Consider the following 23,019-nt stretch of genomic DNA (forward strand, 5'->3'; position numbering starts at 1 on the left):
GCTAGCATGAATATTTGATTTTTTCGTCGTTCGGAGAGACTAGCAGACCTGCAAGAATAAACCACTTTGCCAATGTGTTGTGATAACATTATCGTAGGTAAAACACGTAGGTAGGTAAAACACGTAGGTATACACGGTACAGCTTCCAAATGTAGGTCAAACTGGCCCATAACTTTAATCTCGTAGATGGACAGTCCTTTCATCCTTAGTTCTTTGACAATGATTACTTTTCTCCAACCCCAATCCTCAGCTATTGAGAAAAATAGTGGTTCATTGACCGTTTTGGTGTTGTTTGAATAGCAGACTGCTCCTTTAAAAAAGTCAGTCTATTAACAAATGAATGCATGAAAGAATGAAAGGATGAATGACTGAATATATAAACGAATTAATAAAAATGATGAGAGAATAATTATTTGATTTTATTATAAAGGAATAACTTCATAGCCTTCACATATAAATGTCAGTCAACCATGTTTATAAATAAATAATTCAGTCAGTAAATATATCAGCTGTCAATCTATTAGCCGGGCTCAGAAACATGTCACATGTCTCCAATGATGATTATGTGGTTCTCCAACAGACCTCTTCTTCCTCATGGCTTGACTCTGCTGTCGAGGAATTTCTTGAACTGCACCAGGTTGTCGCGAACCTCCACTCGCGTGATCTCCCATGCGCATGCGCTATGTTCCTGGAGAGCACACAATATATATATTTTATGTCTTCACTCAACTCAACCACAGCAGGTGCGCTGCCAAGGCGTCCTATGACACCACAAAGGCGCTTGGAAGTTCCCAGTTTCATATGTGATTTGTGGCAGCAAAATGCATCCTATTTGTGGTGATTTAGAATTTGCTCAGATTAATGTAGCCTCTATTCGAGAGCATTTGATATTGGACCCACCCAGTGGCGACCGGTTTTCCAACCGTACCCCACCTGTTTTGAGCCCCATATGTTTAACTACAACAAAAAAAGTCTATACACAACAGCAGAAAAATTACATTTGTTTAACTTTTTTTTGTTGTTGCCTGTTTTACTTGTTATTTTGGCATCAATAAGTTTCACATATCAGTTTGTAAACAATGTAGAAAAACAACAACAATCATTGAGTTAATAAAGCTGCATACAAAAATGGTCTCTTTTTTGCTTTCTTGAGTAAGACAAGTTACCATCGAATATTTTTAGATCGTTCATTGTCTGCTTATATGCCCCGTTTTTTTATCCTTCGGTTCTGACTTGGTGTACAGGGAAAACACTGTGAAGAAGGTTGAATGATTCCCTTGATAAGCCCCAATTTTCAACGGGTGATTCTTAATTATGCTATTGTGAAATGAATCATGAAAAACGTAAAGATAGTGAACAGTTTTCATACATGTCTATGCAAAGAATTACATTGTAGCAATGCATTCCATGATAACAGAATACACTGTGCACCTTTGCATTCTATTCGGCGAATATTACTCCTAATACGTTATTGATTGTGGAACACAATTTCATAGATGGGTTGGAACCATAGAATGAGCAATTCTAATAATGTAATAGTATCTCCATGGTTGGAACGGAAGTTGTATAGGTGCTCAAAGTACACTGTCCAAAACAGGCCAGCCCTGTCCAGTGATAAAACACACTTAATTGAAAAAAGGCATTTGAATATATCTACATTTTGAGAAGATACATTTGACTTGTTTTAATGGCTTTCCTTTATGGATTAGTAGGCTATAGGACTAATTGTACTGCCATCCGTGCATATGTCCTGAGCATTTTACAAATCGTAATGTCCGCTATGGGGGTGCCACAAGGTTCAATTCTCGGGCTGACTATTTTCTATGAATATATCAATGATGTAGCTCTTGCTGTGCTGATTATTCTCTGATCCACCTCTACGCAGACGACACCATTCTGTAGACATCTAGCCCTTCTTTGGACACTGTGCTAACAAACCTCCAAAAGAGCTTCAACGCCATACAACACTCCTTCCGTGGCCTACAACTGCTTTTAATTGCTAGTAAAATTAAGTGCATGCTCTTCCATCGATTGCTGCCGCACCCTCTTGCATTAATAGCAACACGACTCTGGACGGTTTTGACTTAGAATATGTGAAACAACTACAAATACCTAGGTGTCTGGTTAGCCTGTGAACTCTCCTTCCAGACTCACATTAAGCATCTCCAACCCAAAATTAAATCTAGAATCGGCGTCCGACTTCACAACAACGCCTCCATCACCCATGCCACCAAACATACCCTCGTAAAACTGACTATCCTACCAATCCTTGACTTCGGCGATGTCAATTTACTAAATATCCTCCTACACTCTACTTAGCAAACTGGATGTAGTCTATCACAGCGCCATCCGTTTTGTCACCAAAGCCCCATATACTACCCACCACTGCGACCTGTATGCTCTTGTTGGCTGGCCCTCACTACATATTCGTTGCCAAACCCACTGGCTCCAGGTTATCTATACGTTTTTGCTAGGTAAAGTCCCGCCTTATCCCAGATCACTGGTCACCACAGCAACACCCACCCTTAGCACGCCCTCCAGCAGGTATATGCAGGTATATTTCACTGGTCATCCCCAAAGCCAACACTTACTTTAGCCGCCATTCCTTCCAGTTCTCTGCTGCCAATGACTGGAATTAATTACAAAAATCACTGAAGCTGGAGACACATGTCTCCCTCTCTAACTTTAAGCATCAGCTGTCAGAGCAGCTTACCGATCACTGTAGCTGTACACAGCCAATCTGTAAATAGCAAACCAAACTACCTCATCCACATATTATTACTTACCCTCTTGCTCTTTTGCACCCCAGTATCTCTACTTGCACATCATCATCTGCACGTCTATCACTCCATTGTTAATGCTAAATTGTAATTATTTGGCCTCTATGGCCTGTTTATTGCCTTATCCCCCATACTCTTCTACATTTGCACACACTGCACATAGATTTTTCTATTGTGTTATTGACTATACGTTTGTTTATGTGTAACTCTGTGTTGTTGTTTTTGTCGCACTGCTTTGCTTTATCTTGGCAGTGTCGCAGTTGTAAATGATAACTCGTTCTCAACTGGCCTACCTGGTTAAATAAAGGTGAAATAGAAAATAACTACATAAAATCACACCTAGGACTTGGATACAGAATGAGCACTGAGATTACCAATATTAAAAATTATTTTTTATTTTATTAACTTAACATTTGATGAAGAGCAACAAAAGGCACGATTTTCAAATAGATAAATAGATTCATAAATAGGCCTACAACAATCAATAACCTTGACAAATAAATAAATAAATAAATAAATATATAAGTAGGCCTACATCAATAAATAACCTTGATAAATAAATACATAAATAAATACATGTATAATATTGCTGTTTAACATTGCACATTGCATGATTGTAGAATAGAAGGCTTTAAAAATCAAGCACAATTGTAAAACACATTAGTAAAAAAAGATCTGCAAGTTCAAATTCATGTTCTGTTGGACCACAGAAGGCTGTCAGAGGTGTGTTTCAGAATGAATTCTAGGGTGTACAGGAGTTCTTTTCGAACCACTTCCCAGGCGCAGTAACTGAAATTCTGTGAAAATAAAAATAAATTGTTAGAGCAATGTAGGGTAATATTATCCTATGTAGAGATATTTTCAAAACAATGCGTCTATTTGTTTTCAAACTATATCCTACCTTTTCTTTTAAAACTGCTGCAATGTTCCCAAAGTATGTCTTCAGGCCCTCTGCCCTGATGGGATAATCACTTGTATCCACACTGCTCATCTGCCAGAAAGGAGGAAAGAGGCATGCGATGAATAATAATTAAAATGCATCCATTATAGTGTATTTGCTTGTACCCTACTTTTTATTTTAGGACAGCCGCGATGTTCCTAAAGTAGGTATTCAGCATCTTTGCCCTGACTAGATAATCACGTGTATCCACACTCCCCATCATCTGACACAAGAATAAAATAATTCAAATGTCACCATACCACACTTAAACAGTTAAGATATCTGTATTGGCCTAGGTAGGTACTCACACACTCGCTCTCTTCAATCTGACGGTAGATAATGTTCTGAAAATACTCCAACTTCGGTTGGTCCCACATTGTCGGCAGTTCGTCAGTTCCGAACAATGTGTCGATGTTCTTCAATGTCTCATAAATAGCCTTAGCAGCACCGCTGCTCAACTGAAACGGACAACAACAATAATTTCAATTAGCATAAATGGCCGTGTAAAGTGTTCTACTTTCTAATCCTAACGGTTGCAAATACTCTTTCATGCTGTAAAGAACTCTTGAATATGCTCGCTTGCCCTTACCTGTGGCGCCCCAGAGGTTGCAAACGAGGTGGCTGGGAATGCCATGAAGACATTCTCCTGCAGGCACTCCAGAGGAAAATGACCCCCCTGAAAGAAGGAGAAAACACATTTTTCACGTTGAGCTATTCAGTTAAACATAGTTGGATAATACATCTCAAGTCAAAAGTAATTTATAAAATCTACCATGTCTCTCAGTAGGTTGTGGGTTGTTCGCACCAGCTGTCCTTGTAGCTGGCAAGGCATGGGCATCGAGAAAACTTGCGCGAGGCAGAGGAAGGCGCTCATCCAAGTGATAGTCTGAATTGCCATTCTTATGGTAGTTAGATGATCTGCAACAGATGGTCATTGTTAGTTGAATACAATCCTGAAAATAATGAATTAATTGAAGCCTGAAGCAATGATCAAATGATAGCATGTTGTTGATTTACCTGTTGCCAGTATATTGCAAATTTCCTCCAGTCAGAATTTGGTTTGTGTTCTGATCCCATATCTGCGGATTATCTTAAATAGTGAGGATGGAATGGATGTACAAAAAGTGAAAGGGTGTCTCGCTAAATTAAGAGTTGAAATGAATGAATTTGGGAAAGTTTTGCCAAGTGAACCGCAAGACCGGATTTCTCTTTTCGTGTGCTCCACTTCCCTCTCATCATGTTTCGAGTTTTCCTTCATAGGAGGAACATTGTCCTAAGTAGGTTTAAAAATAACTGATAGGCTCAAAGGAGAAGGAGACGGAGAGAGATGGAGAGGGAGAGAGAGAGAGAGAGAGAGAGAGAGAGAGAGAGAGAGAGAGAGTATCGACCCTCAACTTTACAATGAATGCAGTAGACCTCTATATGTCTTTATAAACACCATTATTAAACTAATAGCACTTTTATGGACTAAGGGAAGGCCTTCTACCATGTTTGTTTGTTAATCACAAAACTGCAATTTGATTGTTTTTTTTTCCCTGTGTGTGTGTGTGTGTGTGTGTGTGTGTGTGTGTGTGTGTGTGTGTGTGTGTGTGTGTGTGTGTGTGTGTGTGTGTGTGTGTGTGTGTGTGTGTGTGTGTGTGTGTGTGTGTGTGTGACAGAGGGAGTGAGAGATGATGATTTCATATTGATCTCGTTCTGTTTGCATCTTCTGTCTCTAATCCCATTCATATCGATACATTTCAATTAAACTGTTGATAATAACTGATGATCAAATACAAATCAACCAGTATTTTATGACGTCTGTATCTGAATAATCAGGCTAACATTACCAGTTGACTATTTATTACTTACGAGAGACTATATAAACTAATGTGCTCTTAGTAGGCTTAGTAGAAAAATACCTACATCCTAATTCCTAACAACACTTAGTTTCCTCGTCTTGGATATGCTGAGTTAAAGGGGCAATTTCTGCGATTTCTACATCCAATTTTGGACTTTTAAATGAATGATAGATAGGCTACCACAATTGTCCACCCTGAAATAAAGTCATATCAATATCAAAAAGTGAACTGTATTGGAATAGTATCCACAAATGAAACATTGTGGTACAGAGAGTGAAGGCATTGGTTATATAAAACGTCCTATAATAAAATAGGTCTAATAATGAGATATATTGAGCATCAAATTGTACACATCAAATAGTGGACAGGTGAAAAAAAGTGTGTGCTAGCGCATGAATTGCGTCCACATGCACAGTTCAGATGCTGCCGTGTATAAGCAGAACAGGACAGAGTCAGGTAGATACTCAACCATTTAAAGGCTTGCATGAATATTTGATTTTTTCGTCGTTCGGAGAGACTAGCAGACCTGCAAGAATAAACCACTTTGCCAATGTGTTGTGATAACATTATCGTAGGTAAAACACGTAGGTAGGTAAAACACGTAGGTAAACACGGTACAGCTTCCAAATGTAGGTCAAACTGGCCCATAACTTTAATCTCGTAGATGGACAGTCCTTTCATCCTTAGTTCTTTGACAATGATTACTTTTCTCCAACCCCAATCCTCAGCTATTGAGAAAAATAGTGGTTCATTGACCGTTTTGGTGTTGTTTGAATAGCAGACTGCTCCTTTAAAAAAGTCAGTCTATTAACAAATGAATGCATGAAAGAATGAAAGGATGAATGACTGAATATATAAACGAATTAATAAAAATGATGAGAGAATAATTATTTGATTTTATTATAAAGGAATAACTTCATAGCCTTCACATATAAATGTCAGTCAACCATGTTTATAAATAAATAATTCAGTCAGTAAATATATCAGCTGTCAATCTATTAGCCGGGCTCAGAAACATGTCACATGTCTCCAATGATGATTATGTGGTTCTCCAACAGACCTCTTCTTCCTCAAGGCTTGACTGCTGTCCAGGAATTTCTTGAACTGCACCAGGTTGTCGCGAACCTCCACTCGTGTGATCTCCCATGCGCATGCGCTATGTTCCTGGAGAGCACACAATATATAAATATATATATATATTTTATGTCTTCACTCAACTCAACCACAGCAGGTGCGCTGCCAAGGCGTCGTATGACACCACAAAGGCGCTTGGAAGTTCCCAGTTTCATATGTGATTTGTGGCAGCAAAATGCATCCTATTTGTGGTGATTTAGAATTTGCTCAGATTAATGTAGCCTCTATTCGAGAGCATTTGATATTGGACCCACCCAGTGGCGACCGGTTTTCCAACCGTACCCCACCTGTTTTGAGCCCCATATGTTTAACTACAACAAAAAAAGTTTATCCACAACAGCAGAAAAATTACATTTGTTTAGATTTTTTTTGTTGGGGCCTGTTTTACTTGTTATTTTGGCATCAATAAGTTTCACATATCAGTTTGTAAACAATGTAGAAAAACAACAACAATCATTGAGTTAATAAAGCTGCATACAAAAATGGTCTCTTTTTTGCTTTCTTGAGTAAGACAAGTTACCATCGAATATTTTTAGATCGTTCATTGTCTGCTTATATGCCCCGTTTTTTTATCCTTCGGTTCTGACTTGGTGTACAGGGAAAACACTGTGAAGAAGGTTGAATGATTCCCTTGATAAGCCCCAATTTTCAATGGGTGATTCTTAATTATGCTATTGTGAAATTAATCATGAAAAACGTAAAGATAGTGAACAATTTTCATACATGTCTATGCAAAGAATTAAATTGGAGCAATGCATTTCATGATAATAGAATACACTGTGCACCTTTGCATTCTATTCGGCGAATATTACTCCTAATACGTTATTGATTGTGGAACACAATTTCATAGATGGGTTGGAACCATAGAATGAGCAATTCTAATAATGTAATAGTATCTCCATGGTTGGAACGGAAGTTGTATAGGTGCTCAAAGTACACTGTCCAAAACAGGCCAGCCCTGTCCAGTGATAAAACACACTTAATTGAAAAAAGGCATTTGAATATATCTACATTTTGAGAAGATACATTTGACTTGTTTTAATGGCTTTCCTTTATGGATTAGTAGGCTATAGGATAATTGTACTGCCATCCGTGCATATGTCCTGAGCATGTTTAATACAAATCTTAATGTCCGTTATGGGGGTGCCACAAGGTCCAATTCTCGGGCTGACTATTTTCTATGAATATATCAATGATGTAGCTCTTGCTGCTGCTGATTCTCTGATCCACCTCTACGCAGACGACACCATTCTGTAGACATCTAGCCCTTCTTTGGACACTGTGCTAACAAACCTCCAAAAGAGCTTCAACGCCATACAACACTCCTTCCGTGGCCTCCAACTGCTTTTAATTGCTAGTAAAATTAAGTGCATGCTCTTCCATCGATTGCTGCCGCACCCTCTTGCATTAATAGCAACACGACTCTGGACGGTTTTGACTTAGAATATGTGAAACAACTACAAATACCTAGGTGTCTGGTTAGCCTGTGAACTCTCCTTCCAGACTCACATTAAGCATCTCCAACCCAAAATTAAATCTAGAATCGGCGTCCGACTTCACAACAACGCCTCCATCACCCATGCCACCAAACATACCCTCGTAAAACTGACTATCCTACCAATCCTTGACTTCGGCGATGTCAATTTACTAAATATCCTCCTACACTCTACTTAGCAAACTGGATGTAGTCTATCACAGCGCCATCCGTTTTGTCACCAAAGCCCCATATACTACCCACCACTGCGACCTGTATGCTCTCGTTGGCTGGCCCTCACTACATATTCGTTGCCAAACCCACTGGCTCCAGGTTATCTATACATTTTTGCTAGGTAAAGTCCCGCCTTATCCCAGATCACTGGTCACCACAGCAACACCCACCCTTAGCACGCCCTCCAGCAGGTATATGCAGGTATATTTCACTGGTCATCCCCAAAGCCAACACTTGCTTTAGCCGCCATTCCTTCCAGTTCTCTGCTGCCAATGACTGGAATTAATTACGAAAATCACTGAAGCTGGAGACACATGTCTCCCTCTCTAACTTTAAGCATCAGCTGTCAGAGCAGCTTACCGATCACTGTAGCTGTACACAGCCAATCTGTAAATAGCAAACCAAACTACCTCACCCCCATATTATTACTTACCCTCTTGCTCTTTTGCACCCCAGTATTTCTACTTGCACATCATCATCTGCACGTCTATCACTCCATTGTTAACGCTAAATTGTAATTATTTCGCCTCTATGGCCTGTTTATTGCCTTATACCCCATACTCTTCTACATTTGCACACACTGCACATAGATTTTTCTATTGTGTTATTGACTGTACGTTTGTTTATGTGTAACTCTGTGTTGTTGTTTTTGTCGCACTGCAACTGCAGTGTCGCAGTTGTTAATGATAACTTGTTCTCAACTGGCCTACCTGGTTAAATAAAGGTGAAATAGAAAATAACTACATAAAATCACACCTTGGACTTGGATACAGAATGAGCACTCAGATTACAAATATTTAAAAGTATTTTTTTATTTTATTAACTTAACATTTGATGAAGAGCAACAAAAGGCACGATTTTCAAATAGATAAATAGATGCATAAATAGGCCTACATCAATCAATAACCTTGACAAATAAATAAATAAATAAATAAATATATAAGTAGGCCTACATCAATAAATAACCTTGATAAATAAATACATAAATAAATACATGTATAATATTGCTGTTTGACATTGCACATTGCATGATTGTAGAATAGAAGGCTTTAAAAATCAAGCACAATTGTAAAACACATTAGTAAAAAAGATCTGCAAGTTCAAATTCATGTTCTGTTGGACCACAGAAGGCTGTCAGAGGTGTGTTTCAGAATGAATTCTAGGGTGTACAGGAGTTCTTTTCGAACCACTTCCCAGGCGCAGTAACTGAAATTCTGTGAAAATAAAAATAAATTGTTAGAGCAATGTAGGGTAATATTATCCTATGTAGAGATATTATCAAAACAATGTGTCTATTTGTTTTCAAACTATATCCTACCTTTTCTTTTAAAACTGCTGCAATGTTCCCAAAGTATGTCTTCAGGCCCTCTGCCCTGATGGGATAATCACTTGTATCCACACTGCTCATCTGCCAGAAAGGAAGAAAGAGGCAGGCGATGAATAATAATTAAAATGCATCCATTACAGTGTATTTGCTTGTACCCTACTTTTTATTTTATGACTGCCGCGATGTTCCTAAAGTAGGTATTCAGCATCTTTGCCCTGACTAGATAATCACGTGTATCCACACTCCCCATCATCTGACACAAGAATAAAATAAATCAATTGTCACCATACCACACTTAAACAGTTAAGCTATCTGTATTGGCCTAGGTAGGTACTCACACACTCGCTCTCTTCAATCTGACGGTAGATAATGTTCTGAAAATACTCCAACTTCTGTTGGTCCCACATTGTCGGCAGTTCGTCAGTTCCGAACAATGTGTCGATGTTCTTCAATGTCTCATAGATAGCCTTAGCAGCACCGCTGCTCAACTGAAACGGACAACAACAATAATTTCAAATAACATAAATGGCCGTGTAAAGTGTTCTACTTTCTAATCCTAACGGTTGCAAATACTCTTTCATGCTGTAAAGAACTCTTGAATATGCTCGCTTGCCCTTACCTGTGGCGCCCCGGAGGTTGCAAACGAGGTGGCTGGGAATGCCATGAAGACATTCTCCTGCAGGCACTCCAGAGGAAAATGACCCCCCTGAAAGAAGGAGAAAACACATTTTTCACGTTGAGCTATTCAGTTAAACATAGTTGGATAATACATCTCAAGTCAAAAGTAATTTATAAAATCTACCATGTCTCTCAGTAGGTTGTGGGTTGTTCGCACCAGCTGTCCTTGTAGCTGGCAAGGCATGGGCATCGAGAAAACTTGCGCGAGGCAGAGGAAGGCGCTCATCCAAGTGATAGTCTGAATTGCCATTCTTATGGTAGTTAGATGATCTGCAACAGATGGTCATTGTTAGTTGAATATAATCCTGAAAATAATGAATTAATTGAAGCCTGAAGCAATGATCAAATGATAGCATGTTGTTGATTTACCTGTTGCCAGTATATTGCAAATTTCCTCCAGTCAGAATTTGGTTTGTGTTCTGATCCCATATCTGCGGATTATCTTAAATAGTGAGGATGGAATGGATGTACAAAAAGTGAAAGGGTGTCTCGCTAAATTAAGAGTTGAAATGAATGAATTTGGGAAAGTTTTGCCAAGTGAACCGCAAGACCGGATTTCTCTTTTCGTGTGCTCCACTTCCCTCTCATCATGTTTCGAGTTTTCCTTCATAGGAGGAACATTGTCCTAAGTAGGTTTAAAAAAATACTGATAGGCTCAAAGGAGAAGGAGACGGAGAGAGATGGAGAGGGAGAGAGAGAGAGAGAGAGAGAGAGAGAGAGAGAGAGAGAGGGAGAGAGAGAGAGAGTATCGACCCCTCAACTTTACAATGAATGCAGTAGACCTCTATTTGTCTTTATAAACACCATTATTAAACTAATAGCACTTTTATGGACTAAGGGAAGGCCTTCTACCATGTTTGTTTGTTAATCACAAAACTGCAATTTGATTGTTTTTTCCCCTGTGTGTGTGTGTGTGTGTGTGTGTGTGTGTGTGTGTGTGTGTGTGTGTGTGTGTGTGTGTGTGTGTGTGTGTGTGTGTGTGTGTGTGTGTGTGTGTGTGTGTGTGTGTGTGTGTGTGTGTGTGTGTGTGTGTGTGTGTGACAGAGGGAGTGAGAGATGATGATTTCATATTGATCTCGTTCTGTTTGCATCTTCTGTCTCTAATCCCATTCATATCGATACATTTCAATTAAACTGTTGATAATAACTGATGATCAAATACAAATCAACCAGCATTTTATGACGTCTGTATCTGAATAATCAGGCTAACATTACCATTTGACTATTTATTACTTACGAGAGACTATATAAACTAATGTGCTCTTAGTAGGCTTAGTAGAAAAATACCTACATCCTAATTCCTAACAACACTTAGTTTCATCGTCTTGGATATGCTGAGTTAAAGGGGCAATTTCTGCGATTTCTACATCCAATTTTGGACTTTTAAATGAATGATAGATAGGCTACCTATTGACTCTTGGAGAATAAATAACTTTTAATAAAGGCCTAATGTGCTCAGTTTACCTCTCTTACCTCAACAGAACCCAAAATGTACTTTTTTATGACATTGTTTGAAACAATATACATCTAAGCAAACACTGTGTAACTTGAAAATGTATTTGAAACTATAATGTTGATCTCTTGGATGGTCATTACTTGAATCAATAGCTCTCTGACAGCGGTTACTTTTCTCGAACCCCATCCCTCATTTACCAGAATAGTGGTTGAGTGACCACTATGGTGTTGTTTTGAACTGTAGACGACCTATAAACAACTGAATGCATGAAAGCCTGAATGGATGAATAAATGAATGACTGAATATTTAAATGAATGGAAAAAAAACAATATGATAATAGATGCATGTTTTTTGTCATTTAATAGTGTTATAATAAATTATTACAAAGCCTTCATTCACATATAAATAAATCAGTCAGTCAGTAAAAATATCACCCATCTATCTATTAGCCAGCCTCAAGGACATGTCACATGTCTCCAATGATGATTATGAGGTTGTCCATCAGATCGCTTCTTCCTCACCGCTTGAATCTGCAGTCGACTTCGTCACAGCTTGACCATGGTGTCAAGGAATTTTTAAAACTGCACCAGTTTGTAGCGAAGCTCCTCTCCCACGACCTCAAATGCTCATGCGCTGTGTTCCTGGAGCGCATACAAGACATGCATTTTTTTCAGTCAACTCAACCACAACAGGTGCTGCGCCAACGCATCCGACGACACACAAAAAACGGCGCTTGGAAGTTCCAAGTTTCAGCGAAATTCCTCCGATTTGTGGTGATCTAGAACTTTTTCTCGGATTAATTTAGCCTATTTTCGAGTGCATTTGATATTGGAAACCTTCTGTATCAAGATTGTGTTTAGCTTGTTGAAATACGTTTTCAGAGACCCTTTGCCTGAAGTCACTGACCCTCCATCTCCAGAGGATGCCCCAACACCACACCCGACCTGAAGACAATATAAAATGGTTGTGAGTGAATTAGTTCCGTCTTAAGAAAAGTACAGAAAAAAAACATCGCTTAGATTAAATCACAAAATAAAGACCTGTGCCAATTATTGTCTGCCCCCCAAATATAACTTAGGCTACAAGATGCGGGATCATACTTACGCATCCCTCCAATTTCTTAACTTAACTAGGTCATCTGTTTTTGAACAGGTTCAGTGTTTCTTTGTTCCATGTGACAGGAGTCAGGCTGTTAAATAATTGGGCCATATACTCCAAAGACTCTAATGCAACCACAGAGACGTCCTCGCCCTGTATGAAAGAAAACAACGTTTTAGGCATTAGGATGTCTCATAAATTCCATGGTTAAACTTCCAATTTATCATTTTGAAATTGAAAAACATCAAACTCTCTAGTTGATTCTATCCAAATCTTGCTACATGATACACTTCAGTATCTTACCTGTGTGTTCTTGAAAACATGCTCTGGAAACATGCGCTCGACTTTTCTTTACGGAAACAGAACTGGAAATTGTCCACCCTGAAATAAAGTCATATCAATATCAAAAAGTGAACTGTATTGGAATAGTATCCAAAAATTAAACATTGTGGTACAGAGAGTGAAGGCATTGGTTATATAAAACGTCCTATAATAAAATAAAATATATTGAGGTCTAATAATGATATATATTGAGCATCAAATTGTACACATCAAATAGTGGACAGGAGCAAAAATAGCGCACTAGCGCATGAATTGCGTCCACATGCACAGTTCAGATGCTGCCGTGTATAAGCAGAACAGAACAGAGTCAGGTAGATACTCAACCATTTAAAGGCTAGCATGAATATTTGAATTTTTCGTCGTTCGGAGAGACTAGCCGTTTTGGTGTTGTTTGAATTAGCAGACTGCTCCTTTAAAAAAGTCAGTCTATTAACAAATGAATGCATGAAAGAATGAAAGGATGAATGACTGAATATATAAACGAATTAATAAAAATGATGAGAGAATAATTATTTGATTTTATTATAAAGGAATAACTTCATAGCCTTCACATATAAATGTCAGTCAACCATGTTTATAAATAAATAATTCAGTCAGTAAATATATCAGCTGTCAATCTATTAGCCGGGATCAGAAACATGTCACATGTCTCCAATGATGATTATGTGGTTCTCCAACAGACCTCTTCTTCCTCAAGGCTTGACTCTGCTGTCGAGGAATTTCTTGAACTGCACCAGGTTGTCGCGAACCTCCACTCGAGTGAGCTCCCATGCGCATGCCTTTGTTCCTGGAGCGCACACAATATGTATATAGTTTTTTTTTCAACAATCAACTCAACCACAGCAGGTGCTGTGCCAACCAGTGGCGACTGGTTTTCCGAGCGTGCCCCACCTGTTTAACCACAACAACAAAAAAGTTAACATTTGACAAACTTTTTTTGTTGTTGCCTGTTTTACTTGTTATTTAGGCATTAATACGTTTCACATATCAGCATGTAAACAATGTAAAAAAACAACAACAATCATTGAGTTAATAAAGCTACATACAAACATGGTCTCTTTTTTCTTTCTTGACTAAGGCAGTTCCAAAATGCAGGTCTTTTAGCCTAGCTCGGTCATTTCAGTGGTGTTGTGGCAGCCAGCCACAAACAAACACTACACAAGAAGTTGGAAATCGCAAATTTAGCAATGAGTGGTTTGGAAGGAATCTGTGGCTATCTGCAAGCATTTCAAAGCAGTTACTAGCCTGCTATTCAGTGGAGTGGGTGTGTGGTAAATCTGGGTTTAACGTTCTCTTTTCCACGTTTAAAGGGATAAACATTCAACATTGGCCATGCTTTCAATCCAGCACGACTTCTGCAGTGTTCAAAACAACCGGAAACTCTGAACTGTGAAATGGGAAAATAAGTTTTGAACGGTCATCTAAACTCAGAATTGCAAGTTGGGAACTCGGGCCTCTTACGAGAGCTCCGATGTGAAGATTACTGACGTCATGTTAAGACTGTTTTTTTCTGAGTTCCCAGTTGACTTGAAAGCACCATAAATCCAAACAATTCCAGACTTGAATGACTTTGAATTTGCCCTCTAAGGACTGCTGCGCCACCTTCCTGTTCAAGTGAGCACAGCACAACAAGGTGAGTTCAAACTGCGACCTGGCCAAGATAAAGCAAAGCAGTTCGACACACACAACAACACAGAGTTACACATGGAATAAACAAACATACAGTCAATAATAAAGTAGAAAAATCATATACAGCATGTGCAAATGAGGTAGGATAAGAAAGGTAAGGCAATAAATAGGCCATGGTGGCGAAGTAATTACAATATAGCAATTAAACACTGGAATGGTAGAATGTGCAGAAGATGAATGTGCAAGTAGAGATACTGGGGTGCAAAGGAGCAAGATAAATAAATACAGGATGGGGATGAGATAGATGGGCTATTTCCAGATGAGCTATGTACAGGTGCAGTGACCTGTGACCTGCTCTGACAGCTGGTGCTTAAAGCTAGTGAGGGAGGTAAGAGTCTCCAGCTTTAGTGATTTTTGCAGTTCGTTCCAGTCATTGGCTGCAGAGAACTGGAAAGAGAGGCGGCTGAAGGAAGAATTGGCTTTGAGGGTGACCAGTGAGATATACCTGCTGGAGCGCGTGATATGGGTGGGTGCTGCAGTGGTGACCAGTGAGCTGAGACAAGGCGGGGCTTTACCTAGCAGAGACTTGTAGATGACCTGGAGTCAGTGGGTTTGGCGATGAGTATGAAGCGAGGGCCAGCCAACGAGAGCATACAGGTCGCAGTGGTGGGTAGTATATGGGGATTTGGTGACAAAATGGATGGCACTGTGATAGACTTTATCCAATTTGTTGAGTAGAGTGTTGGAGGCTATTTTGTAAATGTCATCACCGAAGTCGAGGATCGGTAGGATGGTCAGTTTTACGAGGGTATGTTTGCAACATGAATGAAGGATGCTTTGTTGTGGAATAGGAAGCCAATTCTAGATTTCATTTTGGATTGGAGATGTTCAATGTTTGTCTGGAAGGAGAGTTTACAGTCTAACCAGACACCTAAGTATTTGTAGTTGTCCACATATTCTAAGTCAGAACCGTCCAGAGTAGTGATGCTGGACAGGCGGGCAGGTGCAGGCAGCGATCAGTTGAAGAGCATGCTTTTAGTTTTACTTGCATTTAAGAGCAGTTGGAGGCCACGGAAGGAGAGTTGTATGGCATTGAAGCTCATCTGGAGGTTAGTTAGCACAGTGTCCAAAGAAGGGCCAGAGGTATACAGAACTATGTCGTCCGCGTAGAGGTGGATCAAAGAAGCACTCGCAGCAAGAGCGACATCATTGATGTATACAGAGAAGAGAGTCGGCCCAAGAATTGAACCCTGTGGCACCCCCATAGAGACTGCCAGATGTCTGGACAACAGGCCTTCCGATTTGACATACTGAACTCTCAGAGAAGTATCAGAGAAGTAGTTGGTGAACCAGGCGTGGCAATCATTTGGGAAACCAAGGCTGTCGAGTCTGCCATTAAGAATGTTGTGATTAACAGAGTCGAAAGCCTTAGCCAGGTCGATGAATACGGCTGCACAGTAATGTCTCTTATCGACTGCGGTTATGATATAATTTAGGACCTTGAGCGTGGCTGAGGTGTATCCATGACCAGCTCTGAAACCAGATTGCATAGCGGAGAAGGTGCGGTGGGATTATAAATGATTGGTGATCTGTTTGTTAACTTGGCTTTCGAAGACCTTAGAAAGGCAGGGTAGAATAGATATAGATAGGTCTGTAGTAGTTTGGGTCTAGATTGTCTCCCCCTTTGAAGAGGGGGATGACCGCGGCAGCTTTCCAATCTATGGGAATCTCAGACGATACGAAATAGAGGTTGAGCAGGCTAGTAATAGGAGTTGCAACAGTTTCGGCAGATAATTTTAGAAAGAGAGGCTCCAGACTGTCTAGCCCGGCTGATTTGTAGGGGTCCAGATTTTGCAGCTCTTTCAGAACATCAGCTATCTGGATTTGGGTGAAGGAGAAGTGGGGGAGGTTTGGGCGAGTTGCTGTGGGGAGCGCAGGGCTGTTGACCGGGATAGGGGTAGCCAGGTGGAAAGCATGGCCAGCCGTAGAAAAAGGCCTATTGAAATTCTCAATAATAGTGGAGGAGGTGCTCTATTCTCCATGGACTTTACAGTGTACCAGAACTTTTTGAGTTTTGCTACAGGATGAAAATTTCTGCTTGAAAATATTACCCCTAGCTTTCCTAACTGTCTGTGTATATATTAACTTCCCTGAAAAGTTGCATATCACGGGGGCTGTTCGATGATAATGCAGAACTCCACAGGATGTTTTTGTGCTGGTCAAGGGCAGTCAGGTCTGGAGAGAACCTAAGGCTATATCTGTTCCTGGTTCTTCATGTTTTGAACGGGGCATGCTTATTTAAGATGGTGAGGAAGGCACATTTAAAGAATAACCAGGCATCCTCTACTGACGGGATGAGGTCAATATCCTTCCAAGATACCAGGGCCAGGTTGATTAGAAAGCTAGCTGAAGTGTTTTAGTGAGCGTTTGACAGTGATGAGGGGTGGTCGTTAGCAGACCCATTACGGATGCAGGCAATGAGGCAGTGATCGCTGAGATCTTGGTTGAAAACAGCAGAGGTGTATTTGGAGGGCAAGTTGGTTAGGATGATATCTATGAGGGGGACCGTGTTTATGGATTTGGCGTTGTACCTGGTGGGTTCATTAATAATTTGTGTGAGATTGAGGGCATCAAGCTTAGATTGTGGGCATCATGCTTAGATGCTTAACACCCCGGATGGCCGGGTATGGTAGGATGTGAGTACATTGGAGGTAAACCTAGGCATTACAGTGCCTTGCGAAAGTATTCGGCCCCCTTGAACTTTGCGACCTTTTGCCACATTTCAGGCTTCAAACATAAAGATATAAAACTGTATTTTTTTGTGAAGAATCAACAACAAGTGGGACACAATCATGAAGTGGAACGACATTTATTGGATATTTCAAACTTTTTTAACAAATCAAAAACTGAAAAATTGGGCGTGCAAAATTATTCAGCCCCTTTACTTTCAGTGCAGCAAACTCTCTCCAGAAGTTCAGTGAGGATCTCTGAATGATCCAATGTTGACCTAAATGACTAATGATGATAAATACAATCCACCTGTGTGTAATCAAGTCTCCGTATAAATGCACCTGCACTGTGATAGTCTCAGAGGTCCATTAAAAGCGCAGAGCATCATGAAGAACAAGGAACACAATACAATAGCTGTAGGATCATTCAGGGCAGTAAGAGCGACATACTTACATGTTGTCTTCCAATACCCCTGGGATAATATACATTTGCTGATGCATTATGATAACTCAGCAACACAACGGTAGGGATTAAATGAGCTGGGCTTGGGTTAGTGAATTCACTGTGCACCTTTTCAGTCTATTCTGTGGATATTGTTCCTATTACGTTATTGATTGAGGAACACAATTTCATAGATGGGTTGGAACCATAGATTTAGGAATTCTAATAATGTAATAGTATCTCCATGGAAGGAATGAAAGTTGTATAGGTGCTCAAAGTACACTGTTCAAAACAGGCCACCCTGTCCAGTGATAAAACACACTTCATTGAAAAAAATAATTTGAATATACAGTTGAAGTCGGAAGTTAACAGACACTTAGATTGGAGTCCTTAAAACTAGTTTTTCAACCAGTCCACAAATTTCTTGTTAGCAATCTATAGTTTTGGAAAGTCAGTTAGGACATCTACTTTGTGCATGACACAAGTCATTTTTTCCAACAATTGTTAACAGACAGATTATTTCACTTATAATTAATTGTATCACAATTCCAGTGGGTCAGAAGTTTACATACACTAAGTTGACTGAGCCTTTAAACAGCTTGAACAATTCCAGAAAATGATGTCATGGCTTTAGAAGCTTCTGATAGGCTAATTGACATAATTTGAGTCAATTGCAGGTGTACCTGTGGATGTATTTGAAGGCCTACCTGGGAAATTCAAAATAAATCAGCCAAGACCTCAGAAAAAAAATTGTTGACCTCCACAAGTCTGGTTCATCCTTGGGAGCAATCTGTTCAAACAATAGTACGCAAGTGTAAACACCATGGGAACATGTAGCGGTCATACCTCTCAGGAAGGAGACGAGTTCTGTCTCCTAGAGATGAACGTACTTTGGTGTGAAAAGTGCAAATCAAACCCAGAACAACAGCAAAGGACCTTGTGAAGATGCTGGAGGAAACAGGTACAAAAGTATATATATATCCACAGTAAAACGAGTCCTATATCAACATAAACGAAAGGCCGCTCAGCAAGGAAGAAGCCACTGCTCCAAAACCGCCATAAAAAAGCAACGGGGGTGGCAGCATTATGTTGTGGGGGTGCTTTGCTGCAGGAGGCACTGGTGTAATTCACAAAATAGATGGCATCATGAGGCAGGAAAATGATGTGGATATATTGAAGCAACATCTCAAGACATCAGTCAGGAAGTTAAATTGGTCGCAAATGGGTCTTCCAATTGGACAATGACCCCAAGCATACTTCCAAAGTTGTGGCAAAATGGCTTAAAGACAACAAAGTCAAGGTATTGGAGTGGCCATCACAAAGCCCTGACCTCAATTCCATAGAAAATGTATGGGCAGACCTGAAAGAGCGTGTGCGAGCAAGGAGACCTTACAAACCTGACTCAGTTACACCAGCTCTGCCAGGAGGAATGGTCCAGAATTCACAAAATTCGTTGTGGAAGGCTACCAGAAACATTTGACCCAAGTTAAACAATTTAAAGGCAAGGCTACCAAATACGAATTGAGTGTATGTAAACCCACTGGGAATGTGATGAAATAAATAAAGCTGAAATAAATCATTATCGCTACTATTATTCTGACATTTCACATTCTTAAAATAAGGTGGTGATACTAACAGACCTAAAACAGGGAATTTTTACTTGGGTTAAATGTCAGGAATTGTGAAAAACTGATTTGGAATGTATTTGGCTAACGTGTATGTAAACATCAAACTTCGAATGTCAAATAACTTTGCGTGAACCGATAAAAATAATAATAATAATGAATAATAATAAAATCCATACTTCTTAAGAAATGTAGCCATATAAGACATTACTTTTGTGGGTTTCATTCAAAGTTAGTCCGAAATATTGTTCCGCAGCTCCGGAAAGTCCTCTGCTGTTGCGCTTCAAATGAAAAGTGAATGGGAGACGTCAGCGTCACTACTCTGATCTTTCTACTTTCATTTTCACAATGACGTAACCAACGTTCACCCTTCAGTTGTCTGCTGGTGATGCAATGTTCACAAGCAACGAGAACATGATTTGTTGGAACTTTCTATTGGTCGTTTTCTTTTCAATGGGAAAATTAAAAATAATACGTGACTATAGTTCCTTGGTTTAGGCTACGATATCAGGATATTTTTCCTGAATAGTGTTGACAGGGCTATAACCTACTGTTGTGTGTGTGTTTGTGTGTGTTTGTGTGTGTGTTTCATGGCGTTGTGCACGTTTTTGAATGACTATGCAAGGTCAACTCTTGGCATTGGTTTATTTCTCCCTTTTTGTGTAGAATATTGGGATTAATTAATAATGTACAAAGCCTGTACAACTGTAAAGATCATATACTGTAAGGAAGTGGTCACCAAAACTATCTTCAAGGCCCTGGAGACCAGCAGGAGGTGCAGGCTTTTGTTCCAACCCAGTACGATCACACCTGTTCAATCAGGGTCTTGATAAGATGTCATAGGTGGTTTCATATTGAAATGTCATATTGTAGGCTAAAATATGAGATGTAGCCTAATTATTCTGCTGGTCTTGCATTTATTCATAAAGCATCTCCGAGTAGGACTGCTGATCAAGGATCAGGACCCCCTCTGTCCATTCATTATAATCTAAAAGGCAAAATGTGTCCTAGAGCAGCACCCCTACTCTCAGAGATTATTTGTCAATACGGACCTTGGTGTTACTTGATGGAGCCTTAATTGATAGGCATTATGTATAAAATATGTAATCTTTCCTTGAGTGGCCCAGCCAGAGCCCGGACTCGAACCTGATCAAACATTTCTGGAGAGACCTAAAAATAGCTGTGCAGCGACACTCCCCATCCAACCTGACAGAGCTTGAGAGAATCCGCAGAGAAGAATGGGAGAAACTCCCCAAATGCAGGTGTGCCAAGCTTGTAGCGTCATACGCAGAAGACTCTCAGCTCAGGGATACAATCTAGCAACCTTTAGGTTACTGGCCCAATGCTCTAACCACTAGGCTACCTGCCGCCACTGAATGCTTATGTAAATGTTATATTTTAGCTTTAATTGTTAATTTGCAGAAAATGTTTTGAAAAACCTGTTTTTGCTTTGTCATTATGGAGTAGTGTGTAGATTGACGAGGGGGGGGGAAACAACTTCTTATGGCTTGAATCCCTCTAACGGGATCGATATGACAATAGCCAGTGAAAGTGCAGGGCGCCAAATTCAAAACAACCAGAAATCTGTCACGGCTCCTCCTCTGCAGTGCAGGGGCAGTTCCTCCTGCAGGCAGAGGAGGGTCGTTAGTAATTGGAGTCACCTGGGCTCAAGGTATTTAATTAAACTGTCACTAATCACCTCTCTCTCTCTGCTCCTCCAGGTATGAACCTGTTTTGTTTGTTCTTTTGTAGTTTTGCATAGTTTTCACTCAGTCATTCACACACACAGATTCACGCATCCATGCACTTTACATACACCTTACATTATGATACTTCCACACCTCATTCATTTTTCTTAGTTTAGAGTTAATAGTTTTGTTTACAATAAATAACATTTTTAATTGGCCTATATCTGTTGTTCGCGTCCCCTCATTTTTGCCACAGGCTATGAGCCGGCCTGTGACAAATCTCATAATTAAAATTCCTCAAACATAGAAGTATTTTACACCATTTTAAAGATACACTTGTTGTTAATCCCACCACAGTGTCCGATTTCAAAAAGGCTTTATGACGAAAGCACACCAAACGATTATGTTAGGTCTGCACCTAGTCACAGAAAAACACAGCCATTTTTTCCAGCTAAAGGAAATAGCATTATAAATATTCACTTACCTTTGATGATCTTCATCAGAATGCACTCCCAGGAATCCCAGTTCGACAATAAATGTTTGATTTGTTCGATAAAGTCCATCATTTATGTCCAAATACCTCTTTTTGTTCGCGCGTTTAGCCCAGTAATCCAAATTCATGACGCGCAGGCCAGGCGAAAAGTAAAAAAGTTCAGTTACAGTCCGTAGAAACATGTCAAACGATGTATAGAATCAATCTTTAGGATGTTTTTAACATAAATCTTCAATGTTTCAACTGGAGAATTCCTTTGTCTGTAGAATTGCAATGGAACGCAAGCTACCTCTCGCAAGTGCAAGCGTGACCAGCTCATGCCACTCTGGCAGACCTCTGACTCATTCATATCCCATTCCCACCCTCCTTCACAGTAGAAGCATCAAACAAGGTTCTAAAGACTGTTGACATCTAGTGGAAGCCTTAGGAAGTGCAATATGACCCCATAGACACTGTATATTCGATAGGCAATGAGTTGAAAAACTACAAACCTCAGATTTCCCACTTCCTGGTTGGATTTGTTCTCAGGTTTTTGCCTGCCATATGAGTTCTGTTATACTCACAGACATCATTCAAACAGTTTTAGAAACTTCCTAGTGTTTTCTATCCACATATACTAATACTATGTATATATTAGCAACTGGGCCTGAGTAGCAGACAGTTTACTCTGGGCACCTTATTCACCCAAGCTACTCAATATTGCCCCCAGCCATAAGAAGTTATTAATCAATTTGGAAAAAGTCAAGGAGTCTGAATACTTTCCGAATGCACTGTAGATAAACAACAACATATGTTAGTCATAGCAAGAAAAAAATATTCATGTAACCTTTACTGAGGATGTTATTGTAGTTGACGTGGTCTGTTTTTTTATTTGTAGGTTGGATACTTTGAACATCGATGGCTGTTTTAAAGAATTTGAAAAAGTTAACATTGTGACAGATGGGAGCAATAATAAATATTACATGTTGCAATCTTCAGTTGGCTCTTTCCTATATTAAATGGATTTAAAATGTATTATTCCTTGTTGAGAATGTATGTGCATGTTACGGTTTTCTTCTAACTCCTCCTCTGACGAAGAGGTGTAGCAAGGATCGGACCAAAATGCAGCG

At 39.7% G+C, this 23,019-nt stretch overlaps 3 protein-coding genes across 3 annotated transcripts; all 3 read right to left on the reverse strand.

Annotated features, from left to right (window-relative positions):
• Positions 1-592: 592 nt before the first annotated feature.
• On the reverse strand, positions 593-14,081 carry LOC121841057 (interferon omega-1-like). The gene is given in 5 exon segments (XM_042307096.1): positions 593-688; positions 12,701-12,808; positions 12,969-13,115; positions 13,266-13,311; positions 13,987-14,081. Coding segments are annotated over 5 exon segments (492 nt in total).
• Positions 3,470-4,618, reverse strand: LOC121841106 (interferon beta-like). The gene is made up of 5 exons (XM_042307463.1): positions 4,493-4,618; positions 4,310-4,396; positions 4,029-4,178; positions 3,682-3,771; positions 3,470-3,577 (listed from the first exon to the last, which is right to left on the reverse strand). The coding sequence occupies exons 1-5, from the start codon at positions 4,616-4,618 to the stop codon at positions 3,470-3,472; spliced, it is 561 nt and encodes a 186-aa protein (XP_042163397.1).
• On the reverse strand, positions 9,510-10,658 carry LOC112225815 (interferon beta-like). The gene is made up of 5 exons (XM_024389908.2): positions 10,533-10,658; positions 10,350-10,436; positions 10,069-10,218; positions 9,722-9,811; positions 9,510-9,617 (listed from the first exon to the last, which is right to left on the reverse strand). The coding sequence occupies exons 1-5, from the start codon at positions 10,656-10,658 to the stop codon at positions 9,510-9,512; spliced, it is 561 nt and encodes a 186-aa protein (XP_024245676.2).
• Positions 14,082-23,019: the final 8,938 nt, after the last annotated feature.

Source organism: Oncorhynchus tshawytscha, linkage group LG27 (assembly GCF_018296145.1).
Source record: "Oncorhynchus tshawytscha isolate Ot180627B linkage group LG27, Otsh_v2.0, whole genome shotgun sequence".
In the NCBI taxonomy this organism is placed as follows: domain Eukaryota; kingdom Metazoa; phylum Chordata; class Actinopteri; order Salmoniformes; family Salmonidae; genus Oncorhynchus; species Oncorhynchus tshawytscha.